The 22,721-nt window shown below is 35.9% G+C and overlaps 1 protein-coding gene across 8 annotated transcripts in view; it reads right to left on the bottom strand.

The window, feature by feature from the left end:
• Positions 1-1,944: 1,944 nt before the first annotated feature.
• The window catches only part of PCNX4 (pecanex 4), a 39,847-nt gene continuing 19,070 nt past the window's right edge, over positions 1,945-22,721 (bottom strand). For all 8 annotated transcript variants that reach the window (XM_034643381.1, XM_034643384.1, XM_034643385.1 and 5 more), the window contains 7 exons: positions 22,473-22,573; positions 22,224-22,346; positions 17,775-18,135; positions 14,877-14,980; positions 9,774-10,807; positions 9,207-9,393; positions 1,945-2,789 (listed from right to left, as the gene is read on the bottom strand). In XM_034643381.1, coding sequence (XP_034499272.1) covers positions 2,538-2,789; positions 9,207-9,393; positions 9,774-10,807; positions 14,877-14,980; positions 17,775-18,135; positions 22,224-22,346; positions 22,473-22,573 — 2,162 coding nt within the window. In that variant the 3' untranslated portion in view covers positions 1,945-2,537. The remainder of the gene's footprint in view (positions 2,790-9,206; positions 9,394-9,773; positions 10,808-14,876; positions 14,981-17,774; positions 18,136-22,223; positions 22,347-22,472; positions 22,574-22,721) is intronic.

Raw genomic sequence — 22,721 nt, 5'->3', positions numbered from 1 at the left:
TTACTTTAATCTTTACCGCTTGACAGTAGAAAACATACATAGGCCACAGCAGAAAATCAGCAAATATTCCTTGACTGTCTACTCTCAAGAGGCGTGTAACAACAGAAGAAAAACATGCCCCTTTATCATAAGCAGTTAGTTTAGCTATAGTCAACATACATAAAAGAACTAGAATAGTTGTTGGGCAAGTTGGAGGCCCCTCAGGTAGCTATCCTTCCAAAAGGGGGAAGGTGACAGAGGTAGACCATGGGGTACAGCAGCAACAGAATAAAGAGGGTGCAGTACGGGGATAAAATAAAATACGCAAGAGGGCTCTTGCACAACCAATGATGAAAATGGGCATTATGACTAATTGAATACACTGCATCTGGGGTAAAAATAAAAAAGATGAATTGTTGGAACAAATCTAGAATGCTACAAAACAACATTGTCACAAGGCATGGTATAGACTGTAAGCACAAATAATTCAGAAAAGGGAGAGATCTGAATATAGAAGAGTGCGAGGTGACTATGATAAGCACTACACTATGGAAACCCCTCCGTAGCATATAGAAGAGTGTGAAAGTCCTTTGTGGAGAGGATGATTTGCACTGAGCCTTGAAATTGTGGAATTTAGGAAAAGGTTTCAAGAGATTGGAGTGCAGGTCAGTTTTGTTTTGTCCCTAAATCTCCAGACCTTGGTGTGCTTGCCAGTGTTTAGGGTTTGTTGAAGAGTATGCCAGACTTCCAGAATGTTACGAATGAAAACTCACAGAGGATGAAATTAGCATGGTATGAGGATGAAGGAACACTAAGTTCAGTTTGCTCAATTTCTCCAGCCAATGAAGGGTAAAAGAGGCATAAATAAATTAAAATGATCTTTAAAAATTCATCTGTAGGGTGTTTTTCTATGGCATGTACAATCAAATACTTTTCTGTGTATAAACCCTCTCTTTGGTCTTTTTTGTGAGCAACCCAAGATGGAAAGGCAGCTTTTTGTCAAAGTTCATTTTGTCAAAGATGGTCAAGAGCTGTGAAACCAAGTGTTCACATATTGACTTTTTAAGAAGTTTATTATTTTGCCCTGACCTCTCATTTCCTAACCTTTATCTCGAACGGCCCTTCGAAAGAGGAAGGAAACGGCGTGCTCATTCTATCAGTGCTGAAAGTGAGGCAGAAATGGGGTTGTGCAAGGTGACAGACAGCTGGTGAGCTGGTTAGAAGAGTTAGCAGTAGAAGCTATGGCTTTAGGATTTGCTCAACTACTGGGTGCACCAGTAAGCACGTGAGACCTCAGTCACAGTTATTCAGAGGCTAAATCACGTATCCTACTAAATAAACAAAATAAATGTTCTATTATTTTTAACACATTACTATTTTAACACTGAAGTATAGTTGATGTACTATGGACAATTTGATGTGTTTTGACATATATGGCCATACTTGTGAAACCATTAGACAATAGAGCAAACATATCCATCAGCCCCCAAAATTCTTTTGTGCCCTTTGTAATTATTTCCCCAGCCTATCCCACCCCAGGTAACCAATGATGTACTTTCTATTACTATTTCTATTCCATTACTATTTAGAATACTATAGATTTGTTTGCATTTTCTGGGTTTATATAAATGAAATCGTAGTTTATACAGATACTGCTGGTGGGAATGTAATCTATAAGCAGCAAAAGAATGAAAGTCCTTATCGTGTTATGAACATTTTCCTGCCATTTCTTTCCGCCTTTAGTTTAGATACCTAAGACACTAGTAACCACTAGACATTTGGGTTAAATTATTCTTCAGAAGCAGTACATTCAATTGGAAAGAAATGCTTAAGGAGCCAGATCTAGGGAATGGCCTCTAGCAGTCACTCATTATGTTGTATCCAAGCACTGTTAATCCTGATGAACAAGATAAACCCATTTCCTTTCACATGTATCAAAAAGGTACTGGGAAAGGAAGGAAAAAGATTTTATTGGAAGAGGTTTTATTAAAGTTTTTAAGGTTTCTGAATTGAAGTATATGTAAAGAAAATGAATAGATTATATGAAAACACTCAGGCTATATTAATGTTAAAACAGCACAAAGTTTGAAAATACTATAAAATTTAATATTTCAAATAAATAAATATACATTATGCAACCTTCAATAGGATCCATTATCATTACATAACACTGATATGTGTGTATATCTTCTAGGTATGTAAAAATTATAGTTGTTGACTTCTGCAAGGCAAGCCACCTATGACATATTTAAGAAAGCATTAATAAATCCATTACCTAATCTTATACAAATATTTTATATTTGCTAAAGCCTACCACAATCCATAGGGCACAAATATTGGCCAACTATTTCTAACTCTTATGTTAGACAAAGTTTGTTTTTTAAACATTAAGATAGCTGATAGAATCAACTTTACAGAGCTTAGCTTTTCTCAGATATCTGACTTGTAGGAGGAGAGAGAGAAGTCCAGTGAAGTTATGAGGAATCACATTACTTTTCTAGAATGAGAAAATAAAAACATCTCATTTGATGACAACACACTCACAAGTCAAATGGGCTCTAATACAAATGTATGTGAAGAGGTTTTGAAGAATAAATTGGATATCCCAGGGGAGGATCAGCTGCTTGTACCGTAAGGTTTCTTAACAGTAGTGGATGTGCTTGTATACTATATCGTTCCTCATCATCGTTTGTGGCATAAAGCAATTCCCATGACAGATTGGCCCACTGACCTCTAACGGCTTCAGCATTTAACTTCCCAACTTGGATCAACAATTCTTGAAGGGTAAGTACTCTGCCAGTGTAAACTCCCTTTAAAGTATAAAAGGGGGGTGGGGGAGAAGAAAAAGTTATATTCAGGCCTTTACATTTTATTTATAAACTCAGAGAAAAATTCCATTGTAGTTAGGCAAACTTAAACAGAAAGTGGTGTATTAAAATATACACATGAATTACTTGCCTTCAGAATCAAGCATCACCTCTATTCGGTAGCTCTCTGAATAAGCATGAAATGAGAGACATTCATTCAATAACCCAAACAGCAAAATCCCGCTACTTCTCTTTCCTTTCCCTTTCTATTCCTTACCCCATCTGGCCTCAACAATGCATAAATCATAAATAGTAGTCTGGACAATCACACAATAGGCTCTTTTTAAAAACAGTTTCATTGAGATACAATTCACATTCCAATTTTCTCATGTAACATGTATAACTCGTTTTTTTTAGTTTATTCAAATATATACAACTATCTCCACAATTCTGAACACTTTCATGGCCTTAGAAAGAAACTTGTGCTCTCTAGCTACTACGCTCCTATCCCTTCATTCTCCCAGTCGTAAGCAACCACTAATGTAATTTCTATCTCTATAGTTTTGCCTTTTACAGAATTATCATATGAATGGAATTATATATGGTCTTTTGTGACTGGCTTCTTTATAACTTAGCATAATATTTTCAAGGCTCATTCATGTTGTAGCATATATCAGTACTTTATTCCTTTTTATGGTGGACTAATATTCCATTTTATGAATAAACCACAATTTACTTATTGATTCATCAGTGGATGGGTAGTTTGGTTCTTTCCACCTTTTGTCAGTTATGAATAATGCTGCTATAAACATGCATGTACAAGTTTCTATGTGGACCTATGCTCTCATTTCTCTTGGGTATATACCTGGGAGTGGAATTACTGAGTCATATGGTAACTCTAATCATTTAATAAACTGCCAAAATGTTTTCCAAATGGTTGTACCATTTTACATTTCTGCCAGCACTGTATTAGAGTTCTAATTCTCCATAGCCTCACCAATACTTATTATATGCCTTTTTAATTTCAGCCACTGTAGTATGTCCTTGTAGGAAGCGATATCTCATTGTGGTTTTGGTTTGCATTTCTCTCATGACAAATGATATTGAACATCTTTTCATAGGCTTATTTATTGCCCCATTTGTATATCTCCTTTGAAGGAATATCTATAGAGATCCTTTGCTCATTTTAAAATTTGCTCATATTTTATTATTATTGCATTGTAAGGGTTCTTTAAATATTCTAGTAACAAATCTCTTATCAGATATATGCAAACATTTTTTCTACTCTGTGAGTTGTCTTTTCACTTTCTTGGTTGTATCTTTTGAAGCACAAAAGTTTTTATTTTTGATGAAGTCCTATTTATCTATTTTTGTTCTGTTTTGTTTTCATGCTTTTGGTGTTATATCTCAGAATCCACTGCCATATTTGAGATCATAAAGATTTACTCCTATGATCTCTTCTATGATTTTTATGGTGTTAGCTCTTATATTTAGGTCTTTGATTTATTTTGAGTTCATTTTCGTAGATAGTATGAAGTAATGGCCTGCAGTTGGTTGAATGGTATCCCTCAAAGAAGATATATCTCAGTCCTAACCCATGGTACCTGTAAATCTTGTTTGGAATGTGTCTTTGCTGATGTAATTAAAAATCTTGAGATGAGATCATCCTGAATTTAGGTGGCTCTAAATCCAGTGGTTGGTGTCCTTAGAAAGGGATGGGTGAACTGACACAGGGGGATATAGGAAAGGTGTCCATGTGAAGACAGAAACAGATTGGAGTTATGCTGTCACAAGCCAAGGAATACCAGAAGTCACCAGGAGCTGGAAGAGGCAAGATTCTCCCCTAAAGCCTCTGGACAGAGTGTGGCCCTGCTGGCATCTTGATTTCAGATTTTGGTCTCCAGAACTGACAGAGAATAAATTTCTGTTGTTTTAAGCTACCCAGTTTGCAGTAATTTGTTGCGGCAGCTCCGAAAACTAACACGGGGTACAACGACATTCTTTGGAATGTGGCTATCTAACCGTCTCAACACCATTTGTTGAAAAGACTATTCTTTCCCCTTAGAATGGTCTTGGCACCCTTGTTAAAATCAGTTGATCAGAGTCACGTGGATTTATTTCTAGATTTTGATTCAATTTCATTGATTTTTATGTCTATCTTTATACTGTTGCCATACTGTCTTGATTACTGTTGGTTTGTACTAAGTTTTGAAATTTGTGTTAATCTGACAATTTTGTTTAAGATTGTTCTGTATATTCAGGGTCCTTTGAAATTCCATACGAATTTTAGAATCAGCTTGCCAATGTCACACAAAAGCCAGCTGAGATTCTGATAGGGATTGTACCGAATCTGTGAATCAGTTGGGGCGTATTGTCATATCATTTTGAGCCATGAACATGGGATGTTTTTTCATTTTATTAAATCTTAAATTATCTCTTTCAACAATGTTTTATAGTTTTCAGAGAATACGTTTCGTGCTTTTCTTGTTAAATTTCTTCCTAAGTATTATTAAGTAGAACTGTTTTCTTAACTTCATTTTTAGATTGTTCCTTCCTAGTGTATGGAAATAAAATAGATTTTTGTATGTTTATCTTGTATCCTGTAACCATGCTGAATTTACTAGTTTTAAGTTTTTTAGAGGATTCCTTAGGTTTTCTATAAGCAAGATCATGCTGTGAATAGAGATAATTTCACTTCTTCCTTTCCAATCTGAGTATCTTTTTTTTTCTTGCTTAATTATCTTGGCTAGAATCTCTAATATAATGTTTAATAAAAGTGGTGAATGAAATCCTTGTCTTACTACTGATCTTAAGGGAAGCATTCAGCTTTTCACTAATAAGTATGATGCTAACTGTGGATTTTTCATAGATGCCTTTATCAAATTGCAGAAACTCCCTGCTATTCCTAGTGGAAGTAATTTTAGTACTAAAGGCTATTGGATTTTGTCAAATGTCCACCGAGATGATTACATGGTTTTGTTGTTTATTCAATTGATATGCTATATTACATTAATTGATTTTTTGGTGTTAAAGAAACCTTGCCCTCCTGGGATAAATACCACTTGATCATGGTGTATAATTCTTTTTATATGTTGTTGGATTCAGTTTGCTATTATTTTGTTACAGATTTCTGCATCCATATTGATAAAAGATATTAGTCTATAGTTTTCTCTCCTTGTAATGTTTTTATATGCTTCTGGTATCAGGGTAATACAGGCTTTACAGAATGCATTGGTAGGTGCTCCTGTTTCTTCTATTTTTTTTTAAGATTTTATTTATTTATTAAAATGAGATAGAGACAGCCAGCGAGAGAGGGAACACAAGCAGGGGGAGTGGGAGAGGAAGAAGCAGGCTCATAGCTGAGGAGCCTGACGTGGGGCTCGATCCCATAATGCCGGGATCATGCCCTGAGCCGAAGGCAGACGCTTAACCACTGTGCCACCCAGATGCCCCTCTTCTATTTTTTTTTTTTAGAAGAGTTTGTGAAGAACTGGTATTATTCTTGAAAATGCTTTGTAGAATTATGTAACAAAGCCATATAGTTCTCAGATTTTCTTTACAGTTAGTATTTTGATTACTAATTCAATCTCTTTAGTTGTTATAGGTCTGTTCAGATTATTTCTTCTTGAGTCAGTTTCGGTAGTTTCTATTTGTAGGAATTTGTCCATTTCATCTAAGTTATATAATTCACTGGCATACAAGTGTTCACAGTATTCCTTTATAATCATTTTTATTTCTATAAGGTCAGTAGTAGTGCCCCCCTTTTTTAAATTTTCTATTTCATAATCACCTTTCTTATCTTTATTAATTTCTTTCTTCTGTTTCCTTTAAGTTTTGTTTACTCGTCTTTTTCCAGTGTTATAAGGTGGAAGGTTAAGCTATTGATTTGAAATCTTTCTTCTTTTTAAAGCTATGAATTTTCCTCTAAAGACTGCTTTAATTGCATCTTGCAATTTTTGGTTACTGTGTCTTGTCATTCATCTCAACGATATAGAATGATATAGAATAGAAATTATATTCTAATTTCTTCTTTGACCACTGGCAACTTAGGCATGTGTTAATTTCCACATACCTCTTAGTTTCCTAAATTTCTTTCTCTTACTGATTTTTAATTTCATTTCTAAAATGAAACATAATAGATTTTTGTATTCTGCAACTTTACTAAGTTAGCTTATTATTTCTTAAGTTTTTTGGTAGAGTACTTAGGACTTTTTATATATAATATCATGTTGTCTGCAAACAGTGACAGTTTTACTTCTTCCTTTCCAAATTGGATGACTTTGTTTCTTTTTCTTGCCTAATTGCTGGAGCAGGACTTCTAATACTATGTTGAATAAAAGTGGCAAGAGTGGACATCCTTGTCTGGTTCCAATCTTAGAGGAAAAGCTTTCGGCTTTTCACCAGAGTATGATGCTGGCTGTGGCCTGTTGTATATGACCTTAATTTGAGGTACTTTCCTTCTATATCCACTTTGTTGCCCACTTTGTTTTCTTCTTTAAGCATGGTTTCTTTCAGTCCTTTGAACATTTTTATGATGGCTATTTTGAAATCTTTGTTACATCTGACATCTAGTCACTCAGGCAATTTTCCCCCGCTGGTGTATGGGTCTGACTTTCCTGTATCTTTCTGTCTTATAATTTATGTTCAATACTGGACATTTTATATAACACCATGGCAGTTCTGAGCATTGACCCTTGCTCCCCACCCCCATCCCAGGGCTTGTTATTTATTTGCTTTAGTTTAGTAAGTGGCAGGATGACTTTAGTGAAGTTAATCCCTACTTCCCCCACAAGTGTGAAGCCTTTGATTTTGGTTCCTCAGGGAGTGCAGCCTTGTGAATGTCCACAGTTACCATGAGATGGCAGTGGTTTTAGCAGGGCTCTCTTCATCTATTAATTGCTCACAACCAGCTGCTAAGCGCCAATGATTGCCAGGTGGTTGCTTTATGTTTTCAACAATGACCTGGGAAGTAAATTGTTTCACAGACTGATCCAATTAAACATGGGAACATTTTCTGAACCCACGAGGGCTCTTCTCTACGGTTTCTTTCCCTGGTTCTGTTTACCTATTCAGCCTACAGTTTAGTTTATGCCTCTAACAAATTTACCAGTAGCCCCTTAATTACTTTTTACCACAAGCTCCTTTGTTTTTGAGGGCATCTTAGGTGTCAATGTAGCCACACTGCTGCAAGTAAAATAATTTCTTTTGGGAGAAATTTAGAGTTCTCTCTCTCTTTTTTTAATGGTCTGTTTCTCCCACTAGGCAAAATCTCTTAGCCAGAGCTCTGTATCTGGGGGTGAGACAATGTCACGCTTCTCTCTGAGAGACACCTCTGCTTTAGGAGGTGGAAGGGGAGCAGTAACCTCAGGTCTTCTTGGCTTGCCTCTCCCAGTGTGGAACCTCCACCTTCCGAGGAGGTAAGGGTGGTCAGGGCCCCATTATTCTCAATGGCACCAAGTCCAGAGTAAAGCCTCTATCCAAAGAGATGTGTTGGCCAGAAAGGAGTTCTCACCTCTTAACTACACATGCCTAGAACCTAGCCTCACAACAGGTAGCTGGAGGTAAGATAAGAAATGCTGAAAACAGTCTTCCAACTAGAAGCTGAAGTGAGAGGGAACCCTTCTTGTTTATATCAGTCTGAGGAGTTTCTGTCTTGCTGAGTAGGGAAGGAATGGGTCTTGGTTCAAATACTGCAGTCTCTCACAATTCTTATGGGGCTTTAGTTGAAAGTTTTGAATAAATGTTTCTTCATTTGCATTTGCCCTTAGGACCATTTCCAAATCTTTAAATGGTTGTTTTTTAAAAACAACTTTCATTATTTTTGATGGGGAGCACATCTATGGAGCTCCTCAAGCTGCAATGCCAGATATGAAACCTACAATGAGTGTGTAACATTGAATCACATTGTGCACACCTGATGACAGTTTAAATGTAATGAGAACAGCCACTAATTTCTTTTTTAAAAAAGTTATTCCCTATTTGGAGTCTCTGAATTTTCACAGGTCAGATTTGCTTCAGATAAAGCACTGATGTCAGAAAAAAGGAATACTTTGCCACATATATATTAATTTTTCATCTAGGAGTCAAATCCAAAGTGGTAATTCATGACTCAAATTTGGCATAGGAATATAAGCCATTTAGTCAAATATGTAATAGCAAATTAAGTTTACTTGGTTATCTTAGAGGTTATTGCACAACGGCTACACATTTTTAATTAGCTCATTATTAGGTTTGCAAAAGTAAATAATGAGTCATTCTATGATTGTACTATGTTGGCCATAAAGTCATTATTACAAATGCCTTAATGATATGATTAACACATCCATACCCAGAATGTTGTGTCTCTTTCACTTAGTTCAAATACTTTAGTTCCTTAAGGTCAATATATGAAAATGTTTAAAAACACAATTTTTACCTTACCATATTAGGGTCATATCCCAGAGAAAACAAGTATGGTTTTTCTTGTAAAATTGCTTCCTTCCACTTTTCATCGGACACCAAACCAATATACCAGTCAGTTTCATATTCTTCAAGGCAGTTAGTCAGCTCTTTAAAGTCTTCTATTGGACCTAAACTTGCTTTATCAATCATTAGTTTCAGAGTGTATCTTAAAAATGGAGAAACAAAGAATTTTAGAATTTTTAATAAAATTTATAAAATCAATTTTATAGGTAATTTTGTTCAATATTTTTAAGACATTGTGCTAAAATCATACAGATTTCAGATAAAAAGTTCAGGGAGAAATGATGGAGTGAAGTGAAAGTGAAGAAACCCAATAAGCCATATGAAAAATAGGTTCTCCACATAAACAAAAAGTAGAAATTAAAATGTACTCCTGATATCACTACATACTAAGCTTTTTTTTTTTCATTTTTAGGAAAGTGATTATTTTTTATAGTTAGAAATGAAGAAGTATCTCCTCCTAGGTTAAAAAAAAATCAGTATTTTTCTGCCAGTTACAGTTTATGTATAATCAAAATGAATTACCTGAAAGCTTTCAGTGCTAGTTGGAACAGTTCTGGCTTTTCTGTGAGCCAATCCAAGGCAAGAGACCAAGGCAAAACACCATTGTAAACTCTCAATATATGACCAGGACTGGGAACCATATTGTCTACTCCAAATAAACTAAAATAACAAGTCATTACTGCATGAACATAAAAGTCTTTTAAAACTCTGTCCTTTGCAATTTCTTCCAGTACATTTGAGGCATTTTCTTCTGTATGAAAACATTCCAACTGCCTTAAAACAAACCGGTACCACTCTTCTGGAAATAATGAGCTCATCTCCCTCATTTTGGAATTAGGCAAACAGTTAGATGTCCACTCTTCAGGTAAGCTTAACAAGTGAGAATGAGAACAACTGAATTCCGCGAGAGGGATATATGTCACATCTTTTTGTTTTCCTTTATCAACAACAGGGTAACCCAATATAACTGACTTGTAAAGACTGTTATCAGGAACTGTGCCTATAGAATGATCACCAAGCCCCTGTGATTCTACTGATCCTGGAATAGGCAAATTTATACCTGATACAACTTTTAATTGATCTTTTCCTTCTTTTCCTTTTTGGATAGTTGGCTCATCACCAAAAACATTATCATCAGACCAGTCACCCAAAATTTCTGAATTTAAACTATCTGTGTCTTCTGGGGATTGGCTTTGTGGTGAAGCATTCAAAGCAGGCAGAATTATTAGAGATGCTTTCCCTTTATTTTCAGTTCTGTGAACCTCCTGAATGTTGGGTCTTCTGGAACAGTACTGAACAAGTATCCACACAAGTACTTTAATAAGGTCACCTTTAAATTCTTTTAAATTATCATGAGAATCGATTATGCCAGATAGAACATTCCTGGCATCAGAATAGAGTTTTACTGGTAAAACAGTACAGGGTGTCAAGACATTTCCAAAGTGTTCGTTAATAGAACATATTCTCGAATATTCTTGTTCAAAGGCGCTTTGAAAAACTTCATCAACTCTTTGAGCTTCAGCAGTATGACAGGATGTCTCTTGCAATTCTAACCCCTAAAGAAGAAATAAAAAGGACTTGAGTTTATGATCACTTATTACACAGAGAAAAGCAACTATTTTTGTATATGCCATGGACTGGATTCTCATAATGAAAACATGGAAAATGCAAAAAAAAAAATTCTTTAACTCAAGAGCTACACCTTTACTCAAACGTATTGGCACTTTAACACATTTGATGCTGCATACAGAAATGAAAAATTATGCTACCATTTTAAAAGAAATTATAGAAATGCTACTAGAAATTGGCAAAGCGATTAAATTGACCATGACCATAATTTTGAAAGACTATATGTATGGTCAAGGTTTAATCATACTTACAAAAAACTACTTTTTTTAAAGATTTTATTTATTTATTTGACAGAGAGAGATAGAGTGAGAGAGCACAAGCAGGGGGAGTAGCAGAGGGAGAGGGAGAAGCAGGCTCCCAGCTGAGCAGGGAAACCGAGGCAGGGACCAATCCCAGGACCCTGAGATCATGACCCAAGCTGAAGGGAGATGCTTAATGAACTGAGCCACCCAGGTACTCCAAAAAACTTTTTTAAATATAAAATTTTTTCGGAGGGCAAAAGGCAAAATTGGAATTATACAGCATATACAGTTTTGTATCCTACTTTATATGGCAGCATTATTCTACTGGGATATGCCAAAATTTATTCGATCATTTTCCTGTTCTAGTTTTTTAATTTTAATATCATCATCATCATCCAGATTTATGTATCTGATTACTGTCTGTCTTCTCCAACTATAATGTAAACTCCATGAAGCAGCTTTCTTTTGGTTACTACTCTCCCTGCAGTGCCTAAACCAGTACCTGACACAGTACTAGTATGCAACAAATATATGTCGATAGAATGAATATTATGAATGTGTTTTTGTTTTTTACTTATTTATTTTTTAAAGATTTATCCATTTATTTGGGGGGGGAGGGGTCAGAGAGGGAGAGAGTCCCAAGTAGACTCTGTGTCCAGTGTGGAGCCCAATGTGGGGCTCAATCCCACAACCCCAAGATCATGACCTGAGCCGAAACCAAGAGTCTGATGCCCAACCAACTGCATCACCTAGGCACCCCTGAATGTGTTTTTCTGTGAATTTTAAACACATTACTTCTCTATAAGGAATTACATGAAGAGGATGTGCCAGGTCACTGTTTACTATTATTATTGCTATCATTGTTTACGTATACATTTTTACAAAATTGTCAGTGCCTTTAACAAAAGTCAATGTGGTCAGGTTGTATTAGGATCCAGAGAAAGAACATGGAATGTGAACATCAGAAGCCATTTTTAAATATGGCTTTACCAGGTGTTTGCACACAATCTTGAGTAGATCACTTATCCTGAGATTCCTTTTCTCTTTCAAAGAAAACTAATCCTAGCACATAGGGTTGTGAAGATTTAAATAATAAAAGTGTTTTGTTGGGGTGCCTGGGTGGCTCAGTCAGTTAAGTGTTGGACTCTTGATTTTGGCTCAGGCCAGGATCTCAGGGTTGTGAGATCAAGCCCCAGGTCCAGGTCTGCATTGAGCATGGAGCCTGCTAAACATTCTCTCTCTACCTCTCCCTTTGCTCCTTCCCCCCAACAATCTCTCTCTAAAAATAAATAAATAATTTTTTTAAAAAGTGCTTTGTAAACTTTAAAGCATATAACATATAAATTTTGGTAAGATAGTAAGCATTGCTAAGCCACCTTGTGTCCAAAAAAAGAAAAAAAGACTGCCATCAAAAAGTATATCTACGTATATAATAGAGCACAAAAGATCAATAAAGGATTCACATTATTAGGCATAAAACATATCATTTTAAAAATAGAGCCTAAATGAAGCAATGAAAATGCCCTCAATATTTTTTAAACATTTTTTTTATAATGCTCTCAATATTTTACATGAGATTTTGCCGTCTCTTACTTATACAGGTTAGACTAGGTTCTCAAACTTTAGGTGAGTCAGAATCACTGGAGGGCAGTTAAGACACAGGTTCTTGGGCCCTCCTCTAGTTTCTGATTCAGTAGGTCTGAGGTGGTGCCCAAGACTGTCCATTTCTAATAAGCTCCAGATGTTAATATTACTAATCTGGGGAACTGAATTTTGAGAACCACTGGACTAAAGAAAAAGCTTTTTAGTCACCAGCAATTTTATCCCATCTGTGCAAATACAAAACATTCATTCATTCACCACTGTTCATTCACCACTATTCATGAAGGGCCTATTATGTGCCAGACACTGTTTCAGGGGCTTAGGATATATCCCTTCAAAAAGAGATCCCTGCCGTTGTGACAATTACATTAGAGAGTAAAGGGACACAGACAATCAACTATGAAAATAAGTAAATTATATAGTCTGTTAGAAGGTATACGTGCAAGAAAAATAAAGAAAGTAAAGCAAGCCATGGAGGACTGGGAGTGCCAGGATGGGAGTGGGAATACAATTTTAAATAGGATAGCCTGAGAAGGTGACATTTGAGCAAAGACTTGAAGGTGGTAAGGGAGTTAGCTTGTAGTTACGTGAAGGAAGAGTGTTCCAGGTAGAGAAATAGCCAGTAGGCTGGAGTAGAGTGAGCAATTCAAGTAGTGGATGAGGCCAAGAGGAAACAGAGAGCCTGACCACTTAGGACCTCGGCTTTTCTTTTTTTTTTTTTTTAAATATTTTATTTATTTATTTGACAGAGAGACAGCCAGCAAGAGAGGGAACACAAGCAGGGGGAGTGGGAGAGGAAGAAGCAGGCTCCCAGCGGAGGAGCCCGATGTGGGACTCGATCCCGGAACGCCGGGATCACGCACTGAGCTGAAGGCAGACGCTTTAACGACTGTGCTACCCAGGCGCCCCCTCAGCTTTTCTGAATAAAAAAAGAGATCCACTGTAGGGTTTTGAGTAGAGAAGTGACATGAAATGAGTTAGACACTGAAGATCACTCTAGCTGAAACAGACTATCGGGAGGCACAGGCAGGGAGAAGCAGGGAGACAATCAGGAGGCTACTTCAATTACCCGGGAACGACAGAAAGCTTGCTTAATAGTAGGGTGGTGTGAAGTGGTGGGATATAGCATATGGCTTAAAGACAAAGCCAACAGGATTTCTTGTTGGATTGCATGTGGGGTATGGTGGTAAACAGGAGTGAAACATCACTGGACTAAAGCACAAATGTTTTGGGGCTGAGCAACCAGAAGGATGGAGTTGTTACCAAGGACTGCTAGGCTCTGGGGCAGTCTGATGTTAAGACGTCAAGGAAAAGAGGGACACCTGGGTGGCTCAGTGGGTTAAATGTGTGCCTTGGGCTCAGGTCATGATCTCAGGGTCCTGGGATCAAGCCCTGATTCCAGCTCCCTGCTCAGATGGGAGTCTGCTTCTCCCTCTCCCTCTGCCCTCCCCACTGTTTGTGCACACGTGCTCTAATAAATAAAATCTTAAAGGAAAAAAGAGGTCAAGGAAAAGAGAAGGAACCATCAAAGGAGACTGACAAGGACTGACCCATGAAGCAAGCTGAAAGAAGACACTGTGTCAAATGCTGCAGACAGGTCAAATAAGACCATGTCTGAGAACTGATCATTGGATTTGTCAATGAGATAGCCATTAGAGACCTTGAGAAGAGCAGTTTTGGTACAGTAATAGGTAACAGGGTGAAAAACCTAGAGTAAGTTGAAGAGAGAATGGGAAAAATGAAATTTGAGATTTATAAGCAATTCTATTAAGGCATTTTGCTTTAAAAAGAGGAGAAAGACGGTGTAGCAGGAGAGGTTTTTTATTAAGTTGAGAATGCTTATGTGATATAGGAGTGAAAGAATATTACTGAGTCACACTTTTGAGACGCTCAACTAGATAAGGATATAAAGAACAGTCCTGGACAAAAAGAGGGCAGGTATATTTTGTTACTACACTCTACCATACCATCAACACTAGTCTACCTATCAATATGTGCATATTGAAATACACTTTAAAAATCCCTATGTATTTTCACACGTAATTAACTGATACTCTTAAGTTGACCTAGTAAGTGTATGATGTGTCTGTAACAGGTAAAATTTTACACATGTGCTATAAAAATACTAGAGAGGTTTCAAATGTACATTGACCTTAATGTTAATACAGCAGTAAGTATAACCACATTCTAGAATCATTATCCATATTAAACGATCCTGAAAACGGCCCAAGTAATGAGACCCAGGTAAGAGGAGACCTAAAACAAATTAGAAAAAAAAAAGTAAGTAATATTCAACCTGTTTTATTTTGCCATGTGAATCTTCAAAATTGATAAGACACTTGGAACTGATTCATAGCTCCTTTTATTCTCTCTTTATGTCAAGAATAGAAACAATTATTCATTGCATATCAGGGGGCATTAAATTAAGCTCTTTATAGGAATAGTAACAGTTAAAAGAGAAAATCTATAAGTAATACTAAAAAAAATTCAAGCATATACTTTCCAGAGAAACAACAAATTAGAACCTACTATATAAAATCCTAAATACAGCAGGAAAAGTATTAAAAGTATAAACGTATTTTATGTAAAAAATGTATAAAAGCCAACCTCACATTAATTATTTATTTAAAGCATTTTGGACATTTTTTTAATAAACATTCATATAAAAATGTTTTGTGGTGCTAAAAATTTACTTAAAATGCCACTACCACACTGTACAAAAACTTCAAAAACATTAGTTTTCTCTCAACATTATGTCTCTGAGATCTACCCATGTTGACTGCAAATAGCTCGTCACTCATACCTACAGAATTCACTATATGAATATAGCTAAATTTGAATATTCATTTCCCATTAACAAACACATTCCATTTATTTCCAATTTTTCTCTATTACAAATAATACTGCAGGGCCTTTGTGTAAGTCTGCTTATACAACGTGCTGTACAGTAGAGTTAACATAGCCGAACTCACTGCTACTCTTTAAAAGTCCTGCTTGCAAAGTTGGTTGATGGCTGGCATATGGGAACTTGTGTTTTGGGAGAATTCTCACCACCCTCCCTAATAAAAATCTCACTGTGTCTAAACAGTTTGTACAAACAATACAGTTTATACTGAACACCTGCTCTCCTTCTGGGAGTCTGGAATCTTGGTACACACTAGGCAGATGATGCTTACATGACCATGCCCCAGTAAAAGCCCTCGGCGCTGAGTCTCAAATAAGCTTCCCTGGTAGTCACCATATCACACAGGTTGTGACAACGTGTGGCTGGGGAATTAAGCATGTTCTGTGTGATTCCATCGGGAGAGGACATCTGGAAGCTTGCACCATATTTTATCCCATGTAACTTTTCTCTTCATTTTGTTCTGCATCCTTTCACTATAATAAATCTTAGCCATGAGTACAAATATATATTGAGCTCTGCGAGTCCTCTTAGTAATTCATCAACCTGGATATGGGCTTGGGGACCCCCAAGACACATGTGCAGAAGTTTCCCTAGAATCAGAATCTAATTAGAATTATGGAATCTAAAACTGAATCCCTAAGCCATGGGATCCATACACCTTTACAACAGACTATTAGTTTACTCTTCAAGGTGGTTATACAAATTTATATTCCCTTCCAGCAGGGTGTGAAAGTTCCTGTTCCTCATACCCTAGCCAATACTTGGAAATGTCAGACTTTTACATTTCTGCCAACCAGACGTGTGTGAAATGTTATCTCATTGTTTTTTGTTTTTTTTTCCCGCAGGGATACTTTATGACACACTTCTTCGCTGAGTGTATACACTCACTGATTTGAAAATAAAGTATAATTTCTATCTCAGGAATTTATTACTTTACATGTGAGTCAAACCTCACAGGTATTTTTATAAGTGGCATACTATTATATAATAAACATTAACTAGAACCGGATGAAAAGATTAAAAGTGTAGAATATTTTCTATGAGAAAGAAAAATGATTATTCATTAAAAAATTTATATTACAAAGTTTTTCCTAAATTACTTCACATATTTTAGATAACAAATAGATAATTAGAAAAGTTCAATCCAAGAAAGCATTTCATTAAAATTCTAATTTGAAGTTTTTATTCTGCCTGGAATCAGTTTGCCAAGATGTCACTGGATATTTCTAAAACAAGTTTCAAGGGCTAAGGCATATGGTAGGAGACAACGCACTACTGTCATCAGCTTCTGCATTATCTAAAACCAACCTCGAGAAGTACAATATAGCTGAGTTTGTAGTTAGCACACAGTTAATGAAAACATTAACTTATAAAATTAGTTCATCCTTATAAAAAAAAATATTCTCTTGTTGATACTTGTATAGTACTTCATTTTGGGAGGCTACTGACCATTGACCACAGCTTTTGTTATCTTGCCCTGTAACCCTGTCAGAGTGCTTACGTTGCTATACAGTAACTAAGATACAAACAAACTCCCTTAAGCCCTTCAATCTGCTATTATGTAAAGATAGTTTTTTTACTATTTATGGATCTAAGCCATTGCATCTATTTGATGTGAACTCACTATAAACTCATGGAAATTTTGGGAGATAAGGTGTTTTCATGGTTCAGTGGTGGGACTATAACATGATTTTTAAAAAAATTTTTATTTATTTATTTGACAGAGAGAGACAGCGAGAGAGGGAACACAAGCAGGGGGAGTGTGAGAGGGAGTACCTGGCTTCCCACCGAGCAGGGAGCCTGATGCGGGGCTCGATCCCAGGACCCTGGGATCATGACCTGAGCCAAAGGCAGATGCTTAACGGCTGAGCCACCCAGGCGCCCCTATAACCTGATTTTATTCAAGAAAATCTTTTTTAAAAAATGTCAAATCACCTTAATGAAACTGCCTCTCCCTGTTTTTATTATGGCTTTGCTCAAAATAAGGAGCAAGAGATGTACTTCTATTTCATAGTTAGTCCTTCTGCCATACATCAAAGTATTAGAATCTATATAATGGCTGGATCAAGACTTTTTCTCTATGTTCATTTTTTTGTATTTTAAATATATTAGTGAGGATTTTTAAAGCACAACCCGTTTACTTACCTAAACTTCCAGTGGCCATTGCAGCCTGCAGTGCAGTGGTCAGACTTGGGACCATCTGGTGGTAGTACACTGTGTCTGCACACACGCAGGCCGCGGTGCCCACTGCTCCTGGCCAAATCTGAACAGGTCGGGGAAAGCCCACCAAGAACAAAGGAAGGGTGAAGAGGGGGAGTAAGGGAGAGGAGAGGAGTGCAGAGAAAACGATGAAGACCAACACGAATGGAGAGAAGACAATGTTGAGTATGCATAAAGTGGTGGTTGACTTTCGACGTTTTTTCTCAGTCCACGATGCCAAAAGTACAGTCATAGCAAACTGCAGTTTAGAGATGAACTGAATCAGACGATCACGCATGATACCAACCTGCAGAGATGTAAAAATGATTTATTTCATTCTTAAAGACTTCATGAATTTTTAAGATCCTATAAGGAAAACTATAATTTTATTATTGTTGCAATATTTTTGAGGAAATAGCTCTTCTATGAGATTCCTTGTTATAATTTTCCTCAACCCCCCAAGTAATAAATGAGCCTACATTTTAAAAAGTTTGGGCTCCTTTAGGAAAAAAGTGATACCAAAGAGAACTAACAGAGTGCTAGGATATCTTAAGGTTGACTAACTTTTGCATTACATGCTTGTTAGGTCATGAGAATCAGAAGTGCTAAATAGTTAAGTAACTATCCTTAATTCATCCTTATTTTAGAGAGTATTTTATAGATTAAGAAACAGAAGTCATAAGACAAGCCTTAATAAATTGAAATCATGTAAGTATGTTCATACGAATCATACAAAGTATGTTTTTTAACCAAAATAGAATTAAATCAACAATAGAAATAAAAAATAATAAAGGAATCTTGAAATTAAAAGACACATTGCTGGGGTGCCTGGCTGGCTCAGTTGGTAGAGCATGCAACTCTTGATCTTGGGGTTGTAAGTTTGAGCCCCGTGTTAGGTGTAGAAATTACTTAAAAATATAATCTTAAAAAAAATTAAGATAAATAACCAATGAGTTAAAGAAGACATCACACAAAAAAATGAGAAAACATTTGAGATGAATGAAACAAAAACACAACATATCAAAACTTGTGATTCAGCTAAAACAGTGCTGAGAGGGCAATTTATAGCTAGCTTTAAATGCCTATGTAGAAGAAATATCTTAAATCGATAACCTAATTTTCTACCTTAGGAAACGAGAAAACAAAGCACAAACTGAATCTCAAGTAAGCAGAAGGAAGGAAATGATAAAGATTAATAAAATAATATAAAAACAACAGAGAAAATCAATGAAACCTAAAGCTGGTTTTTTTTTATGATCAATAAAATGGACAAACTTTTAGCTGCACTGACAAAGAATAAAACAGAGAAGACTCAAATTACTAAAATCAGGAATGAAAGAGATAACTTTACCACCAACCTTACAGAAAAAATTTGGAAGGATTGTAAAAGAATACTATGAATTGTATGCTGATAAATTTGATCACTTAGATGAAACCGACAAGTTCCTTAAAAAACATAAAACTCAAGAAGAAATAAAAAACTGAACAGACCTGTAAGAAGTACAGAAATTGAATTTGTAATTTAAAAGTTACTCACAGAGAAAAGCTGAGGCTCAGATGGCTTCCATATTACAAAATACTACATACCACAAAATATTTAAGATACATACCAAATATGATCAAACATTTAAGAATAACTTGAATGAAATTCCTAACTCATTCTATGAGGTCAGTGCTATTTTGATATCTAAACCAAACACATGACAAGAAAAGAAAGATACAGATATATACAAATATCAACCACACAAAAACACTAGCCAACCAAATCCTGCAACTATAAGTAGGATTATATATCATAACCAAATGGGATTTATTCCTAGAATGCAAAGTCAGATTAACAACCAGAAATCAACATATAATACCATGTTAACAGATTAAAGGACAAAACCACATGACCACTTCAGCAGACACAAAAAATAGACAAAATCCAACACCCTTCATGATAAAAAAGACTAACCGGAAATAGAAGGAACTTCTTCTACCTGATAAAGAACATCTACAATAGGGACACCTGGGTGGCTAAGTCAGTTAAGCCTCCGCCTTCCGCTCAGTTCATGATCCCAGGGTCCTGGGACTGAGTCCTGCACTAGGCTCCTTGCTCAGTGGGGAACTTGCTTCTCCATCTGCCTGCTGCTTCCCCTGCTTGTGCTCTCTCTCTCTGACAAATAAAAAACCTTAAAAAAAAGTTTCTTAAAAAAAAAAAAAGAACATCTACAATAGCTGATGTCATATCTAATGGTAAAAGACTGACATCAACTTAATGGAGAAAGACTGACTGCTTTCCTCATAAGATGTCCGCTCTTCTATTTAACATTATACTGGAGGTTCTGGCCAGGGCAAGTAGGTAATAAAAAGAGAGGAAAGACATTTAGCTTGAAAAGGAAGAAGTAAAAATATCTCTACTATCTCTAATTTGCAGATGATGTAATCTTATACACAGAATGTCTTAAAAAATCCACTAAAAATCTACCAGAACTAATAGAAGTGAGGTTCTAGGACACAAGATCAATATTTTAAAAAATCAATTGTATCTATACTCTAGCAATAAACAAGCCAAAAAATGAATTAAGAGGGGCGCCTGGGTGGCACAGCGGTTAAGCGTCTGCCTTCGGCTCAGGGCGTGATCCCGGCGTTATGGGATCGAGCCCCACATCAGGCTCTTCCTCTATGAGCCTGCTTCTTCCTCTCCCACTCCCCCTGCTTGTGTTCCCTCTCTCGCTGGCTGTCTCTATCTCTGTCGAATAAATAAATTAAAAAATCTTAAAAAAAAAAATTTAAAAAAAAAATGAATTAAGAAAACAATTCCATTTATAATATCATCAAAAAGAATAATATACTTAGGAAAAATTTAATAAAACCATAAGACTTGTAACACTGAACACAAAAATATTGTTGAACTAAAGATCTTATAAATATATAAAGACATGTCATATTGATGAATGGGAAGAATTAATATTTTTAAGATGGCAATACTCCCCAAACTGATCTACATATTTGAGGTAATCTCTATCAAAGTTTCAGATGCCTTCTTGCAAAAACTTAAAAGCTGAAACTAATATTACATTGTAATGCAGGGGCACTGAAGAGTCAAAACAATCTTAAAAAAGAACAAAGTTGGAAGACTCACACTTCCCTATTTCAGAACCTCTACAAAGTATAGCAATAAAGATAGGATGGTACTGGCATAAGGATAGACATACAGATAAATGGAAAAGAACTGAGAGCCCAGAAATAAATTCTCACATTTGTCATTTGATTTTTGACCTGGGTCCCAAGAAAAGTCATTGCAGGAAGGGTAGTTCTTTCAATAAATGGTGTTGAGACAACTGTATAACCAACCATATATTAAAGAATGGATTTGGAACCCTACCTCATATCATATATAAAAATAAACTCAAAGTAGATCATAGACCCAAATGTAGGAGTTACAGTTTTAACTGTAAAACTCTTAGAAAACACAGTGAATCTTTATGATTTGGGTATAGGCAGTGTTTATTAGACATGACCCCAACAATTTAAGTGACGAAAGAAAAAAGAGATAAACTGAACTTCAGCAAAATTAAAAACTTTTTTTTGCTTCAAAGGATATTTTCAAGGAGAAAGATAGCCTACAGAATGGGAGAAAATTTTTGTTTATCGTATTTATATCAAGGAACTTGTATCCAGAATATATAAAGAACTCTTAAACTCAACAGTAAAAGGGCAAGCTACGTAAAATGGACAAAGGATCTGAATAGACATTTCTCCAAAAAACATACACAAATGGCCAATAAATTCATGAAAAGATGCGTAATTAGCATTCAAGGAATGCAAACCAAAATTACAATGAGATAGCAGTTCATACCCACCAGAATGAGTATAATGAAAAAGTCAGAAAATATGGATGGTAGAGAAATCCTGGTATGGATGTAGTGAAATCCTCAGACATTATTGGTGGGAATGTAAAATGGTACAACCACTTTGGAAAAATGTTTGGCAGTACCTTGAAGCGTTAAACATAGACTCACTATGAACTGAAACTCCAGTCCTAGGTAGATAGAGTTAAAAGAAATGAAAACATATGTCCAAAAAACAAATGTCCAAAAACATGTACACAAATGTTCATAGCAGCATTATTCATAATAGTCAAAAAGTGAAAACAACCTAAAAATCCATCATCTGGTAAGTAAATCAACCAGAGAAACAGAAAGTATATTAATGGATACTGGGGCTAGAGTGGAGGGTGGGTGGGATGGAGACTGGAAATAGGGAAGGCCATTAATGTGCATGAGGTTTCTTTTTGGGATGTTGAAAATGGTCTAAAATTAGACTGTGGTAATGGCTGTAAATTTCTGTGTACTATTGAACTATGTATATGAAATACATCTCAATAAAGCTAATTAAACATCATCTTACCAGTAAGAGTCTGATTCCTGTATCCAGGCTTCTGTTCCACCATACATCTGTACTGGAGACCAACAAGTGTACTACTGATACAATGACTGTCTCCAATAAAGCATTTTCTGTATTCTGCCATACCTGCAGTACACAAATTATCCACTTTATCAGGGAGAATTTGATAAATTTAAGTAAACTGTTAGAATAAACAAAACTGCAATTAAACTCAGCAATACAAAAATATTATTAAGTGCTTATTAGGATTACCATTCTAAATGCTCTCGTGAATCCAATGGAGACAGACAGAGAGTGGAGTCCTTGTAAGGAACTGTCCAATGAAAGAAATGCTATCATAGCAAAGGGTGACACTATGACAAACAAAAAAGAGACAAATTTAATTAAGGCAAAGTAACCTCTTCTATCATATTTTATTTGGGCTAATATGATTTTTATGAGCACATTTAACCAGTTAACTGAAAAAACTAATAAACAAACCAAAACAGAAAAGAATAAATG

The sequence above is a fragment of the Ailuropoda melanoleuca genome, chromosome 14 (assembly GCF_002007445.2).
Source record: "Ailuropoda melanoleuca isolate Jingjing chromosome 14, ASM200744v2, whole genome shotgun sequence".
Classification (NCBI taxonomy): Eukaryota; Metazoa; Chordata; class Mammalia; order Carnivora; family Ursidae; genus Ailuropoda; species Ailuropoda melanoleuca.
The sequence above is the reverse complement of the archived record's forward strand: the minus strand, read 5'-3'. Positions and strand labels throughout refer to the sequence as shown.